The sequence below is a fragment of the Chiloscyllium plagiosum genome, chromosome 14 (genome assembly GCF_004010195.1).
Source record: "Chiloscyllium plagiosum isolate BGI_BamShark_2017 chromosome 14, ASM401019v2, whole genome shotgun sequence".
Taxonomy (NCBI): domain Eukaryota; kingdom Metazoa; phylum Chordata; class Chondrichthyes; order Orectolobiformes; family Hemiscylliidae; genus Chiloscyllium; species Chiloscyllium plagiosum.
In genome coordinates, this window is record NC_057723.1 from 8,662,371 (window position 1) to 8,684,117 (window position 21,747).

The following is a 21,747-nucleotide window of genomic DNA, read 5'->3' on the forward strand; positions in this document are numbered from 1 at the left end:
TACAGGACATTGGTTAGGCCACTCTTGGAATATTGCATGCAATTCTGGTCTCCTTCCTATCGGAAAGATGTTGTGAAACTTGAAAGGGTTCAGAAAAGATTTACAAGGATGTTGCCAGGTTTGGAGGATTTGAGCTACAGGGAGAGGCTGAACAGGCTGGGGTTGTTTTCCCTGGAGCGTCGGAGGCTGTGGGGTGAACTTACAAAATTATGAAGGGCATGGATAGGATAAATAGACAAAATCTTTTCCCTGGGATCGGGGTGTCCAGAACAAGAGGGCATAGGTTTAGGGTGAGAGGGTAAAGATATAAAAGAGACCTAAGGGGCAACTTTTTCACACAGAGGTGGTACGTGTATGGAATGAGCTGCCAGAGGAAGTCGTGGAGGCTGGTACAATTGCAACATTTAAGAGGCTTTTGGATGGGTATATGAATAGGAAGGGTTTGGAGGGATATGGGCCAGGTGCTTGCAGGTGGGACTAGATTGGGTTGGGATATCTGGTCGGCATGAACGGGTTGGACCGAAGGGTCTGTTTCCATACTGTACATCTCTATGACTCTGTCTCCCTATATACAGCAAGCAGCTGAATTCAAACTAGTTGGTTACACTTTGCACAAGTTGATGTGTCTCTTCAGAAGCAAAAGTCTGCTGATTGCAAGGACCTTACACAGTCCTGTCTTTTTTTTGAAAGAGCATGAGGTCACAGAGAATAAGCTACTGATCAGCGAGTCTCCGATTCTGACCTACACGGATCTTGTTGGAATCAGTTATCAGGTGGCACAAGGAATGGAATTCCTTTCGTTGAAAAATGTAAGCCATTCAAATCTGTGTCTCCACATTTGTATTTCTGTTTGTGTTTTCCTGTCTACTGTCTTTCTATGTTCTAAATTTCTCTGTATCGCTCTCTGCCTCTCTGTCTATCTTTCTGCTTGCTTTCTCTTTCACTCCCTGTCTGTCTCTGTTTCTCTCTCCATCTTTCTCTTTTTCTCTGTCTTTCTCTTTCTGCTCTGTCTGTCTGTGTCTCTCTCTCTTTTTCTGTTTCTGTCTCTGTTTCTCTTTTTCCCTCTCCCTGTCTTTCTCTTTCTCTTTGTTTCTTTCTCTGTCTTTCTCTCTCCTCCTTTCTGTCTCTCTTTCTCTCTGTCCCTTCTGTATGTGTCTGCTTCTGCTGCAGCCTCATGTGTTTGATGGAGTCTGTGCTGTTATTTTCACACACTGAGCCCAGACGTAATAATGTTGAACACCGATGTGCAGCCATCGGTGAACACGCCCACTCTAACCTTAAGTTGGCGGGAGGATCATTGATGATGTAGCTGAAGATGGTTGCGTCTAGGACATTACCCTGAAAAACTCCTGCAGAGATATCCTGAAGTTGAGATGTGTAATGATGCAGCTCATTTAACAAGGCGTTGCTGTTGTTGTTTTTTTTTTCAAATTGGCCCTAAAACCCATCCAAAGCCAGACTTTTTGCAATCACTGCTTTTATAACAGCTCTGAGAAAAAAGCCAAGGACAGCATAACCTTGTTAAATGGGTAGCATTGTCACAGATGGCTGACCTCAAACAACAACAACCATCTTCCTATGTGCCAGCTATGATACCCTCCAGCAGAAAGTTTGTCCCCAACACCCATTTATTCCAGTTTTGCTAGGGCTCTTTGATGCCACACTTGGTGAAATGCAGCCTTGATGTCAAGAGCTGTCGCTCTCATCTCACCTCTGGAATTGAACTCTTTTGTCCATGCTTGAACCAAGGCTGTAATGAGATCAGGAGCTGAGTGGCCCAGGTGGAATCCAAACTGGGCATCGCTGAGCAGGTTATTGCTGAGCAGGTGCTGCTTGATAACACTGTTGATGACACCGTCCATCACTTTACTGATTGAGAGTAGACTGATGGGTGGGAATTGGCCGGGTTGGATTTGTTCTGCTTTTTGTGTTTAGGACATATGAGTAATTTTTGACATTGCTGAAAATGTGTTGCTGGAAAAGCGCAGCAGGTCAGGCAGCATCCAAGGAGCAGGAGAATCGATGTTTTGGGCATGAGCCCTTCTTCAGGAATCAGCTTTCTCTTAATTTTTGACATTTTCAGGTAGATACTAGTATTGTATCTCTACAGCTTGGCTAGGGGAGCAACACGTTCAGGAGGACAAATCTTCAGCAGCATTGCCCACAGCCTTTGCAGTATCCAGTGTCTCCAACAGTTTCTTGATATCACATGGAGTGAATTGAGTTGGCTGAAGACTAGTATCTGTAACGCTGGGGACCACTGAGGAGATCAATATGGATCATCATTTTGGCACTCCTGGGTGAAGATTGCTGTGAGTGCTTCAGCCTTATCTTTTACACTGATGTGCTAGGCTCTTCCATTATTGAGGAGGGGAGTATTTGTGGCGCTTCCTCCAGTGAGTTATTTAAATGCCACCACCATTCACAATTGCAGAGTTTAGATCTGATCCATTGATTGTGGGATCGCTTAGTTCTGTCTATCACTCGTTGCTTATGCTGTCTGGCATGCAAATGGTTCTGTTTGGTAGCTTCACCAGGTTAACACCTCATCTTCAGGTATGCCTGATGCTACTCCTGGCATGCCCTCCTGGTACATTCCATTGACCCAGGGTTGATCCCCTGTCTTGATGGTAATGGTTATGTGGGGGATATGCTGAGCCATGAAGTTACAGATTGTGCTGGGGTATAATTCTTCTGTTGTTTATGGCCCACAGTGCCTCATGGATGCTCAGTCTTGAGTTCTAGATCTCTGAAGTTCTTATGAAGTGCTAGATCTATTCAAAGTCTGTCCCATTTGGCATGGCTATAGTGCCACACAACACGATGGAGGGTATTCTCAATGTAAACAGGACTTGGTCTCCACAAGGACTCTGTGGTGGTCGCTCTTACCGATACTGTCATTGACAGATGCATCCTTTAGGACCTGACCAGCTCGATCAGTACTACTGCCTCCGAGCCACTCTTGGTACTAGACATTGAAATCCCCCAACTAGAGTACATTTTGCCCCTTTTCTACCCTCAGTGCTTCCTCCAAGTGCTGTTCAGCATGGAGGAGCACTAACTCATCAGATGAGGTCAGATCGTACATGGTAATCAGCAAGAGGTTTCCATGCCCGTGTTTAACCTGGAGCCATGAAACTTCGTGAGGTCAGAGTTAAGGACTCCAGGTCAACTCCTCCCAACTGTATACTGCCATTTCTGCTGAGTCTGTCCTGCTGATGGGACAGGACATATCCAGAGATGGTGATGGTGGTGTCTGGGATATTACCTGTAAGGTATGATTCTACGAGTATGACTTTGTCAGGCTGTTGCTTGATCAGTCTGTGAGACAGAGCTCTCCCAATTTTGGCACTAGACCCCAGATGTTAGTCAGCAGGACTTTGCAGGGTTTCCGGTACCTAGGTCGGTGCCAGGTGGTTCATCTGGTTTCATTTCTTTGTTAAAACTTCATAGTGATTGACACAACAGAATGGCTTGCTAGGTCATTTCAGAGGGCAGTTGAGAGTCAGCCATTTTGCTGTATGTCTGGAGTCACATGGAGGCCAGACAAAGTGAGGATGGCAGATTTCCTTCCCTGAAGGACGTTAGTGAGCCAGGTGAGTGCAGGGCACCACTGGCAAATCTCAGATCCTGATGACATCATTGGGTTTATGGGGAATCCCCTGGCTGTCACACCTGATGTTGTCAGAGGGAATCCCTCCCCCAGTTCCTGGTGTTATCACTGGGTTCCTGGAGTATTATTGTGAAGTTGTGATGGATTGATTTTAGTTTTTTTCTGTTTTGGTAGTGTGTCCATCGGGATTTGGCTGCAAGGAATGTACTGATCTGTGAAGGAAAACTCGCAAAAATCTGTGACTTTGGATTAGCACGAGACATAATGAATGATTCCAATTATATTTCAAGAGGCAGTGTGAGTATTTCATCGTCTGCTTAAATATCATAAATTGCATCATTATCACAGACCATGAAATATTGTCATCTGTGTAAATATCACACTCCATGTAAATATCATGACCAGTTTAAATATCGTGGACTGTGTAAGAATTGCTGTCCATATGTATGAATATCACATTTAGTATTTGATTTGGAGGTGCCAGTGTTGGACTGGGGTGTACAAAGTTAAAAATCACACAAAACCAGATTATAGTCCAACAGGTTTATTTGGAAGCACTAGCTTTCGGAGCACTGCTCCTTCATCAGATGGTTGTCATTTTACATTTTGTGTAAATATTTAAACCTTGAAACATTCTGTCTGTATAAGTATTCTGATCCATATGAATATCTTTCTTGCATCAGTTTGTGTTGAGATATGATAAGTTGAATGAATATTTTTATTGACCTGTATTTCTAATTAACCTGTTCAGAGATGTTATTGCACACCTCTGAAGCAGGTGGATCTCCCGGTCCACAGGCAGGGATGCTGTCACTTTACCGCAAGACGGTCCTTCTCAATGACTTTAATTTTTTTTCTGAAATCTGTGGCCTCTCTTTCTCAATCATCTTGCCAGATTCTTAACCCACTCCATAGTTACAATCAACCTGCTCAGACATGTTATTACACATGGCCATGTGTGATTGGAACTTTAACCCAGGCCTTCTGACCCAGAGGTAGGGATACTACCACTGTGCCGCAAGAGACTTTAGGATCTCTTTGTTAACCTAATTTTCTAACCAACCTATTCAACGATGTTATGACACAGCTCTGGAGCAGGTGGGACTTGAACCCAATCCTCTGGTCCAAAGGTAGGACATTATTACTGTGTCACTGAATAACCTCCTTCTGTGATGTAACTGCTCCATAATGGGTGGTTAGTCTTGTTAGTCCTGTCTTGTTACCTTCCCATCAATCTGCTGTTGCTTTGTCCATCTGTCCAGTGATTCTTCAATTTGTGATCCATTGATAATCAATCCATCAGGTCACTGACTGATCAATCACTTTGTTGATCAGTCACTCAAATTTGGTCTTTTCTGTGTATCTGTCATCACACTGGTAATATTGCAGTGAGTTAATTGGTCCCTTTTGAGGCTTATGACACCATGCGCATATTATACTGCTGGGAAATATTTATCAATCATTCACCAACATTCGTGTGTTTTGCTCTGCTGTTCATTCAGACATGACCAGAGATAGTGAAATGTGATATAGAAATGTAAGTCTTCACTTTCTCCTTTTCTCTGTCCCTTTCTTTCTTTCTCACCAGATCTCTCATACATACTCTCCATCTGTTTCTCTCTCTCTTTCTCTTCCCTTCTCTCTTTCTCTCTCCATTTTTCTCTCCATCTTTTCTCTCCCCCTTTCTTCTTCCCCATCTGTCTCTTTCTCCTCTCTGTCTCTCGCTAGAGTAACAATTTTGAGAACATTACAAATAGGGACAAAAGTAGACCATTCAGCCCCTTTGTACCTGCTCAGCTATTCGGCAAGATTAAGGCTGATCTTTCCATGTAATCCTGAGAATCCTTTTATTCTCTGCCAAACAAAGTCTATCCACTTCCATCTTAAAAATATTCAATTACTCTGCCTTCGCTGCCTTCTGAAGCAGAGAGTTCTGAAGTCACATAATCTCCAAAAAATTCTCCTCATCTCTGTCCTAAAAGGCCTTTAATATCTAGTTCTGGACTCACCCACAAATGTAAGCATTCTTCCCACACCCACCTTATCGAAACCATTCAGGATCTTACACACTTCAATCAGGTCGCCTCTCACTTTTCTACTCTCCAGTGAAAACAACACCAGCCTGTCCAACCTACCCTCCTAAGACAACCAACTCATTCCAGACGTCAATCCAGTTAATCTCCACTAGACTGCCTGTAATGGATTAGGTAGGTAAAAACAATGACTGCAGATGCTGGAAACCAGATTCTGGATCAGTGGTGCTGGAAGAGCACAGCAATTCAGGCAGCATCCGAGGACAGGCAAAATCGACGTTTCAGGAATAAAGGCAGAGAGCCTGAAGCGTGGAGAGATAAGCTAGAGGAGGGTGGGGGTGGGGAGAGAGTGGCCTAGAGTACAATAGGTCAGTGGGGAAGGAGATGAAGGTGATAGGTCAGGGAGGAGAGGGTGGAGTGGATAGGTGGAAAAGGAGCTGGGCAGGTCGGACAAGTCCGGACAGGTCAGGGGATCGAGTTGCTGGAGGTTAGAAGCTAGGATGAGTGGGGGAAGGGGAAATGAGGAAACTGTTGAAATCCACATTGATGCCCTGGGGTTGAAGTGTTCCGAGGCGGAAGATGAGGCGTTCTTCCTCCAGGCGTCTGGTGGTGAGGGAGGATTACCTCCTCCTTCAAATAAGGAAACCAAAACTACATACAGTATTTGAAATGTGCTCTCTCCAATGCCCTTTTTAAATAAAGTCAGAAGTAAGATGACACCAGATTATAGTCCACCAGGTTTATTTGAAATCACAAGCTTTGGGAGCACTGCCCATTCATCAAGTTGAAGTGACTTCACCTGATGAAGGAGCAGCGCTCCAAAAGCTTGTGATTTCAAATAAAGCTGTTGGACGATAACCTGGTGTCGTGTGACTTCTGACTTTGTCCACCCCAGTCCAACACCGGCACCTCCACTTCATGGCTTTTTAAATAAAGTACAGCATCCTTACTTTTATTTTTAAAAAATCACAGATTACTGGAAAAACTCAGCAAGTCTGGAAGCATCTGGGGAGAGATAGAAGAGTTTATGTTTCGGGTCCAGAGACCCTTCTTCAAAACTGATCCTTAATTTTTTGTTCAATTCCACTTCCAATAAATAATAGCATCCCGTTAGATTTCTTGACTACATGCTGAGCCTGTTTACTAATGTGATTCATCCCGCTGTAGCCTGAAATGCTGCAGCCGTTCTCTATTTAAGTAACACTCTGCTCTTTTAATCTTCCTGCCAGAGTAGGAACAACTTCACATTTTTCCACATTATACTCTGTTTGCCAGATTGTTGGCCACTCACTCAACCTATCTATTTCTGTCTGCAATCTCTTTATCTTTCCTTCACAACAAGCTTACTGTCCATCTTGTTGTCTACAACTTCAGCTGCTATGCCTTCGCTTCCCTCATCAAACTGTAACTTGTGAAAAGTTGAGGCCCCCCCTGCACTGAATCCTGTGGAACTCCACTTGTCGCAACCTGCAAATCAAGCTAAGATCCATCTATGCTTCCACTCTGTTTTCTGCCAGCCAATCTTCGCTCCATGCGAATACATTACCTGTACGCCATGAGCTTTTATTATCCACAGTAACATTTGATGTTGCACCTTATCAAATGCCTTCTGGAAATCTAAGAATAGTATATCTAAAGGCTCCCCTTTATCCACAGCGCATGTTATTCCATCAAAGGATTCCAATAAATTACTTTAAAATGGTTTCCCTTTCACAAAACTTTGCTAACTCTTCCCAATTACCTTGAGTTTTTTTTTGTCTAAGTGCATAACTATAAACACTTAATGAATTTTAACACCTTCCCCACAACAGGCATGAAATGAACTGACCTATCATTTCCAGTTTTCTATTGTTCCCCCCCTTCTTGAATGGAAGGATAATATTTGCTAATTGCCTGTCTGATGGAACCTTTCAAGAATCAAAGCAATTTATAACTTGACACCAATTCATTTACCAGCTCATTAGCAAGTTCTTTTCAGACCATAAGATAAAGTCTATCTGAACCCAAAGACTTATCAGCCTACAGCTCCATCCCTTCATCTTGTGCTGCTTCCCTCATGATTATCATTTTGCTAACTTCCTGTCTTCCTTCCATAACTCCTTATCAACATCTATTAGTGGATTTTTTTTGCATCCTCAGTAGTGAAAACAGAAGAAAAATATTTCCTCACTTAAGCTGACATTTCTTTAGTATCTTATATTAATTCCAAATTCTCACTCTCCAGAGATCCAACACTCACTTTATTTACCCTTTTCCTTTTCATTACATATAGAAACTTTTACAAGCCATTTTTACATTCTAGCTACCTTTCTTTCATAAGCTAATTTCTTCCTCCGAATTAACTCTTTCGTTATTCTTTGCTATTCCTTAAAATCTGACCAGTCCTCTGACCTGCCACTCTTCTTTGTTTTTTCCTGAAATTTGACGTTTTCCCAACTTCTTTAGATTGTGGATCCTCCCCTACAATTTTTTCTTTATTGGAACATACCTATTCTGAGTATTCCAAAATATCCCTTTAGATGTCTGTCACTGTGTCTCTAATGACCTATCCCCTAGCCTAATATGTCAATTCACTCCATCACTTGGAACAGGGGAGACATATCATTCAATTAGGAATCTAGAACCCCAGATTAATTCTCTGTGGACATGTGTTCAAATCCCACTAAGGCAAATAATGAAATTTGAATTCAAAAAAACTTTGGAATTAAAAGGTTCACCTAATGGTCACCACTACTGATTACTGTTGAAAAACTCATCTGATTTGTCAATGTCTTTTAGGGAAAGGCCTAGCCAGTGATACCCAAATTCTGTGAACAAATGAAAAAAAGGATAATGTTGCACTTAACGTTTGCATTATGTATTTGTCATGAACTGTTAGTTTAAATAGAAACCACCAAGTTGGTAACTATTTATTATATTGGTTCCCAGACCTTTTTGCCTCTGAAATGGATGGCACCGGAGAGCATTTTCAACAACCTATACACCACACTGAGCGATGTCTGGTCCTACGCAGTCCTGCTCTGGGAGATCTTCACCCTCGGTAAGGACCCACCAAAACCAAATGTCTCTCTTCCCTCTCTGACTTCTTCATAAAAGGCACTTCAGCATTTGTGAGGGAAATTCCAGTGGTTAAGTGGAGTTCGGGCCGATTTTGCAACTTTACTTCTGGCCTTAATTAGTGTTAGATCTCCCTAATCCTACATTTGGAATTAAATTGCAGATCAACCATGTTCCCATTGAACAGAACAGCAGTCTTTGGGGGGAGGGCTGAATGGCCTCCTGTTCCTATGTTCTCCTCTGGTCTTTGATGATGACCATCTCAGGTCCACAGATGCATCCAGTGACTGGAATGAATTGATTATCGAGGTGGTGTAGGAGATGGCACTCTCTCTTAATCCGAAAGGTGTGAATCTACTTCCCACTTCAGAGATCTGAGTTCATAATGGAGTGCAGGACTGAGGGAGTGCTACACTGGCATCAAAGGGGATTCCAGATTAAAGGGGGTTAAACTGCTTCTATTCAGAAAATCCCATCACTGTCATTTCAAACAATCATAAGGGCATTCTCCCCTGGAGCTTGAACAGGTTTTTAACCCTCAACCAGCATGAATTTAAAATTTTGAAAATTGTCTCTTCAGTTTTTGTGGACTCTTTCTGCACACAAATTGGCTGCAGTACCCAGATTTCTTGGTAATTTTAGTTGTTTGTGATGTGCTTCAGGGCTTCAAAGAAACCTAAATCTGTGAAAGGCATTATATAAATGCAAAGCTTTTCTGAATTAGATCAAATGATTAGACTGAGCCTTGTATCGATATGAGTGATGTCAATTTAATTTTTGATCTGTAAATAACAATGGCTTCTTTATCTTCTGCCTTCATTCCACTCTCCTTTACTCTTTTCTTTCTCATTCCTTCATTTTCTTTCTTTCTCTCTCTCTCTCTCTTTCACCCCTCTCTCTCCCTCTTTCTCCTCACTCTCTCACTCTTGCCCCCCCCTTTTAATATCATGACTTTTTTCTTTCAATCTCCTTCCAAGGTGGGACACCGTATCCAGAGCTTCCAGTCAATGACCAATTCTACAATGCCATTAGGCGTGGGTACAGAATGCCCAAACCTCAGTACGCCTCAGATGAAATGTGAGTAAAAGTCAGGAGCTGCTGTATCAGGTGTGGGCTAGATGGGGAAGATTAACAATTAGGAACAAGGGAACGCACCTCAGGATTTGCTGGGCTTGACAAACGTGGAACAGAAAGCCTGAAGGAGTGGGTGGGAGAGGGGGGCTGGAGATGTCACCATATCCCATTTGTTAAAAACCTGTGGGCTGTAGGAAAAAGGGGGAGAGTTATGGAGGAGTAATGCCCCACAGTTTGCAGGGGGAGGCTACAGCAGGAGGGTGGCTGAGGGGCAGAGCAGCTAAGGAAAAGAGGCCTAAGTGAGTGGGAGGTTGAAGGAAAGAGAGAGAGCGCTGTCTGATGAGACTTTTCAAAGGGAGGCTGAGGGAAGGGCAGACATAAGGAGAGGGAGCTGAGGGAGTGGGAAATGTCAGATACTTTGGTGGGAGAGACTGAGGGAGAGATCCATAGTCAGAAGGAAAAACAACACTTTTCAAACCCGTACCACTTGGAAGGACAAGGGCAGCAGATGTGCAAGTTCCCCTCTGAGTTACACTCCATCCTGACATGGAAATATATTGCTGTTCCTTCATTGTCACTGGGTCAAAATCCTGGAACGTCCTTCCTAACAGCACTGTGGGTCTTGGTATGCAACATGAACTGCAGTGGTTTGAGAAGGCAGCTCACTACCACTTTCTCCAAGACAATGAAAGATGGTAACACCCACATCCCCAGAGTATATTTGGAATACAATAACATCCTCACGGTCCAAAAATATTCACAATAACCTGACCTCCAAGCTGAATTTATAAGAGTTGCTGTTGGGACTTGCTTACAATAACTTGTGTTTGAAACTATTTTACAGATATCAAATCATGCAAAAGTGTTGGAATGATGAGTTTGAGAAAAGACCTTCATTTTCAACTTTAGTAACCCACATGGGAAACCAGCTCAGTGAGGGTTACAAGAAGGTAACAATAATATTGAATGAAATGCACGTTTTATGTTTAGAATATTTCCTTGCAAGTTTTACTAGTAATGACATCATTCTTACATTGGACATCCAATTCAGAGCAACTGCTCGATCTGCACTTATCCGCCACCCTCGACACTGCCTCCCTCCAGCACCCTCGACACTCCCTCCCTCCATCACTGACACACAGTAGCAGCAATGTACCATCTACAAGATGTACCGCAGTAACTCATCAAGAATCCTCCATCACCACCTTCCAAACCTGTAATCCATGTCTTGGTGGGATGTTTTTTCGAAGGTCAGTGTGGATTTGTTGGGGCAAATGGCCTTCCTCCACACTGTAGTGATTCTATGAACGACAAAATCTCCTTGATGGCGAAAGATAGAGTATAATTTATCATGTGTCTTAAAGCGGATTTATTTTCTGTTTGTTGTTCTCTTCTCCCCTGCTCTCCCGTCCTCCCACACCTTCTGTAGAAATATGCCCAGGTTAATCAGGACTTTCTGAAGGGTGATCACCCAGCCATAGGTCGCGCCGGGGCTAAGTTCTTCCAAGTTAACGACAACGTGATCTACTCCAACTGTACTGAGGGGCTGCCCAATGGCACCAATAACGGCTACATCATCCCATTGCCGGACCCTGAGCCCCATGAGGTGCCTACAGACACTAGCAGTCCAATAGAGAACTCTCCGAGTGAGTCTGCTGCAGGAACAAGGCCAAGGTAAAGAACCATGCCAATGTTCACCAGGTCCTTGAAGCATTGCAAGGTGATAAAACACTCAAACATTCAAACAGGCTTAAGTGAGACCATTCAGCCCAATGTACCTATGCTGTCTCCCACTCTGCTGTACCATTCTCTATTTGTATAAACTCATTTATAGCTACTACTTTTTTTTGTGATTGTCAGTAAAACTGTTTGCCCCACACTACTTTTGTAAATTCCAGTTTCATCTTAATCACTAATTATCCATGTAACAACAAATTGCAATGGCACAGCACCTTTGACACAGCAGAGCATTTCAAGGAGTATCATGAAACAAATTTGTCACCAAGATACGTGTACTGATTTTCAGGCAGCTGATCAAAAGCTTGATTAAAGAGATTGTTTTGAAGGAATGTCTCAAAGGAGGAAAGAGAGAGGGGGAGGGAGGTCAAGGGATGGAAAGATTTATGGAGAGGGTTCCACAGTTTTGGATGGAGAAATTCATGACAGCCAATGGTGGAGATGATTAAGATTATGAATGGTCAGGAGGCCAGGATTGGAGTAAATCTGATGTTTGCAGGACTGCAGCAGGTTACAGAGATAGGGAGAGGCAAGATCATGAAGGCATTCAAAGCCAAGAGCAAGAAATGGTAAAGTTGAGGTATTGCTCCAAGACCCAGTGTGCAACATCAAGGACAAGAGTTGGTGAAATGAATCTCAATGTGTTAGGACAGGGACAGCAGTGTGGGATACCAGCAGGGAGAGCATTAAAGTAATCCAGCACAGAGAATTAAAGACATGAAAGAGGGATGGAGCAACAGATGAGCTGAAGCAAGAACAATGCTGGGCAATGAGAGAGGAGTAAAATGCACAATCTTCATGACATCACTAATATTTGGTTGAACATTCCTCTCTGGGTCAAAAATAGCACCAAGATTGTAAACAGCCACAAATATTTCATTTGGTAATTTTCAGGCTAAGTTAGTAGTTGGATGTCCCAGCTCTTGGCTTGAAGGTACAGAGGAACCTCAATTATCTGAAGGACACTGGTGGAGAGTACTTCGTTTGGTTAATCGAATGCCAAATAATTGAATGATGGATAACTTAGTTTTGCAAAGCTCGGAACCTGCATCTTGCCGAATAATCCAATATTTGGATAATCGAATGCCAGGTAGTCGAGGTCCCTCTGTATTGAGTTCAGGCCCGTCTGTAGAAAATCCAGTTGACCCTCCAGTGCAAGATTGAAGGAATGCTGTTCTGCTGGTGGCCCCATCCTTCAAAGGAAGCACTGCACTGTCTGCCTTGGAGTATTGCGTGCAATTCTGGTCTCCTTCCTATCAGAAGGGCATGAAACTTGAAAGGATTCAGGAAAAATTTACAAGGATGTTGCTGGGGTTGGAGGATTTGAGCTATAGGGAGAGGTTAAATAGGCTGGGGCTATTTTCCCTGGAGCATCGGAGGCTGAGGGGTGAACTTATAGAGGCTTACAAAATCATGAGGGGTATGGATAGGGTAAGTAGACAAAGTATTTTCCCTGGGGTGAGAGAGCCCAGAACTAGAGGGAATAGGTTTAGGGTGAGAGGGGAAAGATATAAAAAAGATTTACGGGGCAACTTATCACGCAGAGGGTGGTACGTGTATGGAATAAGCTGCCAGAGGAAGTGGTGGAGGCTAGTGTAATTGCAACACCTAAAAGGCATCTGGACGGGTATATGAATAGGAAGGGTTTGAAGGGATATGGGCTGGGTGCTGGCAGGTGGGCCTAGATTGGGTTGGGATATCTGGTTGGCATGGACGGGTTGGACCGAAGGGTCTGTTCCGTGCTGTACACCTCAATGACTCTTGCAGGTTGATGGAAAAGATCTGATGGCATCATGGTTTCTCAACCAACATCACCAAGCAAAATATGCATTATTTTGTCATTATCATACTGTTATTCATGAGAGCTAGCTATGCCAAATTGGCTATTGTGTTTCCAATCATACAACAGTGTTATTTTTTATTCACTTGTCGGATGTGGGTGTCCATGTCTGAACCAGCATTTATTGCCCAAGCCTTTTTACCTTTGAGAACAAGGTCATGAGCTGACTTCTTGAACAACTGCTTTAGCTGTAAAATATTGTGAGAGTGTGAAAGGTGCCAAAGGTGCCATAAGCTGTTGTTTTCATTGAACTGTTCTCTTTATTGCCTCCTGACTGAACCAATACTTTCTCTCCTGTTCTTTGCAAACTTGTCTATCTCCCAAATTTGCAGGTGTTGGCCCTTTGAATGTTATTATTCAAAAGAAAACATGAGCTCCATTGCTGAATGAGCAGGGATTACTGAGACATGCTCATTCTGTTCTCATCTTTCAGTTCCCTTGTGTGTGGAGAGAATGGAGAGCCGGCTGACTCCAGTGATTCTGCTCCGGTGACTGAAGACCCTAAGGAGCTTGAGGTGGACACTGAAGCTGACACTACTGTGCTGGACGTTGAGGACAGTTTCCTGTGACCTTCACCTTCTGGAACTGCCTTCACTGCAGAACTTCCTCAGAACTTTCAACTTCGTTTAAAGTGCAAACTCTGTGAGAAAATCCCAATTCCATGCATTGCCTAAGCAATCCCTTGGGTAAAACGGTGTATACAATATTGGGATAATAATGTGAAAATCTTCAAGACGCAATGAGACCCTTCTGTAAACATTTCTGTCATGCATGAATTATGCATTAGATTCTGAAATGTGCATCTGACCATTCATTTCACATATTATTCTCTGGACATGAAATTGTCACCGGACCAGGATTTTGTATTGGGTCGCAACGTTTGAACAAAATTCCCAACTCCCTGCCCTACCCCCTCTTGTTTTTCCCGAGAGTCTCTCCGTGTTGAAATCAAGAGCGAGTGCATCATCTCCCACTCCCTGAACTCATCCCTTCCCTCTTTTCTCCAAACTGTCAGGCCTGTCTTCAATGCCCTCATTCTCCCCTCCAAACTACGTAACTCCATTTGTCCCTCACCCTCCTTTCCTCTTGCAATTTGTGAGCTTTTAAAACGCAGCTTTGCCACCAATACAACCCTGTCCGGTTGCATTTTCTGTCAAAGTCCTTCACTTGCTGGGCTTTGTGTCTCCAGCGAGATTTATCCATCTTCTTAAGAGAGTTCCAGTGCATCCCAGTCTTCCCTGGTTTTGGAATCTGGGAAATTTAAACTTGGCATTGAATTGGAGTGCTTGTCCAATGTTAAGATACATAAAGCTCAGCCCAGGACAATATTATGGAAACAATGAAGAGGTCACTGCGCAATATGAGCTATTATGCAGTTTATATTAGACCAGACTATACAGTACTTTGAACCCACTGATCCAAATGAGGAGAAACTATTTTAATGCCATTTAACTATTTTAGTAGCAATTTGTCTTCAGAATGGCTTGTTTCTTCACAGTGGGACCTAACTCTGGTTCTGAACCAGAGTAGAAATATTTTCAGGGCAACATCATTCAGATAGAAGCCAGAGCAGTTATTAAGTTTGTGTTATACTACATTTATTGAGATTATTCCTTTCCATTACATTTTCACCTTATAAGTAGCAATTTTTGCACAATTGAGACTATATAAAGGAATTATTTTTTTCTTTTTTAAGCAAATATTTTACATATACTTTTGTCATGCCATTTTGTTTGTTTTGAAAACTTGCAGTTTTGTTGCTCCATGATGTTAATGTCTTCAGATGCTCTTGCCTGTGTGTGCGAGATGCAGGGGAGATTTAAACATAAACTCCCTGAAAAGTGAAACAGTATTAATGTAACTCACGCAGCTAAACCATCAAGAACCATAACCAAGACCATAAATAGGGCAGGCTCAGATTTCAGCAGATGAAAGGTCATTTTCATTTTCCTGGACCAAAGATTCCTGAAGAGAGTTGATGATTAAGGAGTGTGGATATGCTGAAAAGGAAGCAAATGAAATGAATTGGAAGATTATGCTGATAGATTAACAGCAGTTTTTGATGAGGATTAACTCCAGCATGGTGCACTGGGCTGAATGGCCTGTTTCTGAACTGTATATTCTTGGAGAATTGCATTTGTTCAAAAATAACTCCATTCCATTTTCCAGGGGAACAGTCAGGAATGGGAAAAACATCCATTCAAAGATTGTTGATTTTTCTGTGAGCATTTGTTGGCGATTATTTGGAGTTTAGTCTGTGGCTGTTCTCACTTGGTTATTTTTAGCTTCCTGTGCATCTTGATTTAAACTTGCCTTATTTGCTGTTCTTTTTCATTTGTTTCATCTGTGTGTGGAAGGAGAGGATGTTGTTGAGACACCCATCACCACCAGCGACAAGCACTGTTTGAGAATAGTTCCACTGAAATTTGACACTGACTAGACCTCCCTCTATCCTAGCACTGGGTTTCAGCTTCCACCTGGAAATTGGGATTGATAGATTCATAGCATCCCTCCAGTATGGAAGTGCACCATTCAACTCAATGAGCTCACATTGACCCTCCAAATAGCACCTTCCCCTCTTCCCCCTGCGTTTACCATGGCCAATCCACCAAACCTGCATATCTTTGGGTTGTGGGAGGAAACCCACACAGACAAGGAGAGAATATGCAAACTCCACACACACAGTTGCCCAATGCTGGAATCGAAACCAAGTCCCTGGCGCGGTGAGGTAACAGTGCTAACCACTGGGCCACCATGCCGGTAGATACTGTTGGATAGGAGTGTTAGGGGTTTATGGAACCAAGGTAGCTCGATACACTTGAGACATACCCAACAGCCATGATCTAACTGAACGACCGGAAACTGAATGACATCCTCCTGTTTGTTCTTTCTATGTTTTGATATTCTCCATTGTCCATAAGACATAGGAGCTGAAATAGGCTATTCAGTGCATAGAGTCTGTTTCTCAATGCGATCTGATAAACCTCAACTTCACTTTCCTGCCTCTTCCCATAACCTCTGGTTCACTGACTGATTAAAAAAGGTCTATTTCAGCCTTCAGTCCAGTTAGGGATAGTCTTTTAAAATGGGTACACAACCCTGTAGAACTGGGTTGAGTCTCACAAGGCTCTTAGAGTCATAGAGATGTACAGCACAGAAACCGACCCTTCGGTCCAACCCGTCCATGCCGACCAGATATCCCAACCCAATCTACCTTGTCCCATGAGTGAGTATTGGGTTCCAAATCTAAACAAGAGTGAGAGGTCAATGTGCTCATTCACTATACCATCTGGCTCTCTAAACTGTAGTTTAAAACTGTCTCACTGATATTGATCCTTACATCTTCCGAACATGCCATTGTATCTTTCATGGTCATTACTTTATTGAAAATGTCACAATAATAATTCAACTTCTTCACCGATCGTGTGTGCGCGCGCACATGCATGCATTTTAAATAGACTGATGTTATGGTGGGAATTGAATTACATCCTTTCTCCAGTAGGTACAAAGGGTATTTTTATTTAGAAAGAGCTTAAAAATACGGGGTAGACTATTTTGGACAGAGATGAGGAGAAACTTCTTCACCCTCCACCCCAGAGGGCAGTGGAGGCCCAGTCTCTGGATTCATTTAAGAAAGAGTTGGATAGAGCTCTCAAGGATAGTGGAATCAAGGGTTATGGAGATAAGGCAGGAACAGGATACTGATTAAGGATGATCAGCCATGATCATATCGAATGGTGGTGTAGGCTCAAAGGGCAGAATGGCCTACTCCTGCACCTATTGTCTATAAACAGCTGCAGCTCAGAATAAGGTGGCCATTTGATCTATTTTCTCCAGATTGTTTTCCTGTGATTGCAACTCAGCCAGTATCAGTCCTCCACGTTTCCCTTAGCCCTGCAAAACCTTCTCTTCTGATAATGATCCAATTCTTTTTCAAAAGCCACAATTGAATCTGCCTCCACCACACTCTCAGTGCATTCCAGTTCTGAAGAATGGTTTCCCTCATGCTGCTTTGGGTTCTTTCATGAATCGCCTTAAGTTGATCTCTGGTGAATGGCATTAGAAGCATCTTATGTCATTCTAACACAACATCTCCATCCTTGATTGTGTGCAATCCTGATAGTTTTATTACCACACCTTCCTATTCAAACTGTTCCATCCTAGTATGACATTGGTTAATTCTACAGTATTGCTGTCTTCTGTTGGCAATTGGAAAGGGAACAAATTCCTTAGTGTCAATTGTTTTAGTTGTGGCAGTTTATGACATAGCCCTTTTACAGATTTCTTGCAGATTAACCTGTGCTATTTGTTTATGCTTCGGGGTAAAAGGAGAAACCTGCAGTCAAGGAAACACTCTTTTGAGCTGCCCAAGCACACCACCTAGTGGGAGTTTGATTGAATCCTGCTCAGCAGTTGAGTAGACGGTCAATCTGAAGCAAAAACAGAAATTGCCTGACAAATGCAGCAGTTCTGGCAACACCTGTGGAAAGAAGGTAGAGTTAATGTTTCAAGTCCAGTGAGCCTTCCTCAACTTGGTCAGTTATCAGGCGAGAAGATGAAATTGTAACAAAGAAAAAAATGAACTCAATAGAGTCTTCATGCGTCGGCCTCACTGAGATTCCCCCACACCCTCCCCATAAATGTGTCCCTCATCATTCCATGAGTCATTATGCTGAATTATGTTAAGTGTGACCCTCCAAACAAAAAGCATTGATTGCAATTGAAGAATTGGGGTTGTTGTTTGTGTCAATACAGGCTTAATACTATAGCTTTTTATCCTATCCTCCTCCACTAACTAGTCATCTTAAATTTCAGATCATCCAAAGGTTCAGGTCCTGCTAGAGCAAATTTAGATTGATGGTTTATTTGCATCAACCTTAAAAGTGCTCCATGAAACTGCCTTGCATTAGGTTTATTTATGAATGACCTAAAATGACTGTGTATGAAATGGGAAGTTTCATTGTGTTCACACAGATATTCTCTATTAGTAACGGTACAGATCAATATTTTTAAATGAGTTTTAACATTGAATGTTAATTCTGAATGTGCGTATGTGTGTTGATTGTGAGAAGTATTTAGATATGTGTGCTGGTCAGTAATGTACTTTTCATCTACCTTATTCACTATTAAATAAACATGTTATTTTCTAGCACTTTTCTTCTGTTTCTCTTAAATAATTGATGTGTAAAGATTGATTCTGCAATGACCATTTGTGCACTTTTGTTCAATCATAATATGGTACCATAGGCATTAGCAAAAGCTGTCACTACAGCAGATTGTATTTTCTGGTACCTTTAATGTGTAAAAATGGCCTTAGCTAATTCACAAGGATGTAATCAAACACAAATTGACATTGGGTCAGCTTCACTTGTAAATAGCCCTTTGCTCCCAGTTTATCTGCACATTTCTAGAACTCACAGCTATACAAATATGGTTCATAAAAGGTATCAAATTCCTTGCTTTCAAAAGATGCAGCTATCCTTGTAAATACTTGGTTTTAAAACAGTTCTTTGTCATTTCATTCCAAAATTTTAAAAAGCACAACAAAACCCCATAAGAACATAAGATATAGGAGCAGGAGTGGGCCATTTGGCCCATTGAGCCTGCTCCGCCATTCAAGAAGATCATGGCTGATCTTTTCACAGACTGAGTTCCACTGACCAACCCCTCCACCCCCATCCCTCACCCCCATCCCTCACCCCCATCCCTCACCCCATCCATAACACTTAATTCCTTTACTGTTCAAAAATCTATCTTTGTCTTAAAAACATTCAATGAGGTGGCCTCAACTACTTTACTGGCAGGGAATTCCAGAGATTCACAAACCCTTGGGGGGAAAAAGTTCCTCCTCCACTCAGTCCTAAATCTACTTCCCCTTATTTTGAAGCTATGTCCCCTCATTCTAATTTCACTCACCATTGGAAACAACTTCCCTGCCTCTATCCTATCTATTCCCTTCATTATATGTTTCCATAAGATCCCCCTCATTCTTTTAAATACCAATGGGTATCGTCCCAATCTAATCAACCTCTCCTCATAAGCCAATCCTCTCAATTCTGGGATCAATCTAGTAAACCTCCTCTGCACTTCATCCATTGCAAGTATATCCTTTCTCAACTAAGGAGACCAAAACTATACAGTACTCTAGGTGTGGTCTCATAACCCTTCATTTTTAAACTCCATCACTCTAACAATGAAGAACATTATTCTATTTGCCTTCTTTATTACCTGCTGCACCTGCAAAACCAACTTTTTTGATTCATGCACAAGGGCACCAGGTCCCTCTATGTAGCATCATGCTGCAATTTTTCACCATTTAAATAATAGTCTATTTTATTGTTATTCCTACCAAAATGTATGACCTCACATTTACCAACATGTGCTCCATTTGCCAGACCTTTTCACACTCACGTAACCTAATTATATCCCTCTACATATTTTGTATCCTCTGCTTGACCACTCATGTCAGTGGCCATCTGTGAACTTTGACACACTACACTTGATCCCCAACTCTAAATCATCTATGTAAATTGTAAACAATTGTAGTCCCAATACAACCCTGAGGCACACGACACGACTATGACTAGCCATTGATCACCAACCAGAAAAACACCCATTTATCCCCACTCTTTGCTTTCTGTTAGTTAACCAATCTTCTATCCAAGCTATTACATTGCCCATTACACCATGTACCTTTATCTTATGCATCAGCCTTTTGTGCAGTACTGTGTCATATCTTCTGGAATTCCAGAAACACACATTCATCAGTTCCCTGTTGTCCACCACCCTCGTAATGTCCTCAATGAATTTTGATAACTTAGTTAAACGTGACCTACCTTTCATGAACCCATGCTGCTTCTGTGTGATGGGACAATTTCTATGCAGATCCTCATTATTTCTTCCTTGATTATAGATTCAAGCATTTACCCCACTGCAGAAGTTAAGCTAACGGCCCTATAGTTATCTGCCTTTTGTCTATATCCTTTTTCAATCAGTGGCATCACATTTGTTGTTTTCCAGTTTGCTGGGACCACTATCAGAGTCCAGCAAATTTTGAAAAATTACCCCGATCGCATTTGCTATTTCCTCCACCATCTCTTTTAGTATCCTGGGATGCATTCCATCAGGGCCAGTACACTTGTCTACCTTTAGCCCCATTAGCTTACCTTACACTACCTCTTTAGTCCAATTTTAAAATTCCAGATTTTTCAATAATTTACATTCCACTTCTAAAAATTTGCTGGGTAATTGTTGTGCTTAAGATACATAAAATTGGAATACCATGGTTCAAAGTTTTCAATTGAAGCTGAAGAAATCCGTATAACATTGCAGAAGCGAACATCACAATTGGGTTATATATTTGTTCTCTAACCTCTTCACAAGAATGTGGAATTGTTGGCAAGGCCAGCATTTTCTGGAAATCCCTAATTGTCCTTTGAAACGATGACTTGCTAGGTCCTTTTTAGGTGGTAGTTAAGAGTCAACCAGGTTCATGTGGGTCTGGATTCATACTTATGCGAATACAAGCAACAAACTCTTCCCTAAAGAGATAGACATGAACTAGATAGGTTTATTCAACAATTGATGGTCACTAGCTTTCAATTCCAGGTTTATGAATCGAATTTAAATTCCATCAGCTACCACGGTGGGATTTAAATTCAAAGCATTAGCTTGGGCCTCGGCATAACATTACCACTATGCAACAGTCTTCCCTGGTGTCTGTGGGTTTGGTATTTTCTGGATGAGTTTTTATCAGGAACCCGTATGAAAGTATTTTTTCATCATCCTGTAACACATTGCACATCTCTGCAGCAGATGGGACTTGAACATTGTGATTGGGGAAAACAGTGAACAACCACAAAGTAGGTATTGGGATACCACAGAAAATGCTTGAGAATCTTAGTATAGCCGTGACATCTGTGGGGTGGGGGGAAAGAGGAGAGAAAAGAAAAGGGACTATACTCATTGGTATTTGGAGAGAAGAGGAGTGTGAAAAGGCCACTTTTCATCATGGAGTCGAGAGACCGGATGTTGGTGGGCGGGCTGTGACGTCACTGTGAATACGGTCCGCAGGGAAGACGGCGGAGCGGATGTGGCGTGATGACGCAACGCCGGGTGAGCCCGGCCGCTGATTGGCGGAGAGGGGAGGCCGGGCTCGAGCAGAATGTGGAGAATAAAGGCCGCGGCTTGGAGAGGTAAGGGCAGGATCGACAGGCCCGGGGGAGATAGAGAGGGAGGGGTTAGGATAGGATTCGGGGTCGATGTGAGTGCACACGGTATGCAGTCTCCTGGGTCTATAGGCACCCCACCGCACTGCAAATATCCAGGGATTAAATCACCCCCTTACCCCCACGGGTGAATGCCCCCCCCCTTATCTCCCCACCCCCCCCCCA

At 42.5% G+C, this 21,747-nt stretch overlaps 2 protein-coding genes across 4 annotated transcripts in view; both read left to right on the forward strand.

The window, feature by feature from the left end:
- pdgfrb (platelet-derived growth factor receptor, beta polypeptide) overlaps positions 1-16,959 on the forward strand; it is a 100,346-nt gene extending 83,387 nt beyond the window's left edge. For both annotated transcript variants that reach the window (XM_043703113.1, XM_043703115.1), the window contains exons 17-23: positions 691-809; positions 3,788-3,910; positions 8,575-8,686; positions 9,681-9,780; positions 10,622-10,727; positions 11,207-11,451; positions 13,788-16,959. In XM_043703113.1, the coding sequence (XP_043559048.1) occupies positions 691-809; positions 3,788-3,910; positions 8,575-8,686; positions 9,681-9,780; positions 10,622-10,727; positions 11,207-11,451; positions 13,788-13,923 (941 nt within the window). In that variant the 3' untranslated portion in view covers positions 13,924-16,959. The remainder of the gene's footprint in view (positions 1-690; positions 810-3,787; positions 3,911-8,574; positions 8,687-9,680; positions 9,781-10,621; positions 10,728-11,206; positions 11,452-13,787) is intronic.
- Positions 16,960-21,402: 4,443 nt separating this feature from the next.
- The window catches only part of dele1 (DAP3 binding cell death enhancer 1), a 34,973-nt gene continuing 34,628 nt past the window's right edge, over positions 21,403-21,747 (forward strand). The window contains exon 1 of one of the 2 annotated variants that reach the window (XM_043703117.1): positions 21,403-21,549. In XM_043703117.1, coding sequence (XP_043559052.1) covers positions 21,519-21,549 — 31 coding nt within the window. In that variant the 5' untranslated portion in view covers positions 21,403-21,518. The remainder of the gene's footprint in view (positions 21,550-21,747) is intronic. The other variant, XM_043703116.1, reaches the window with a different exon arrangement.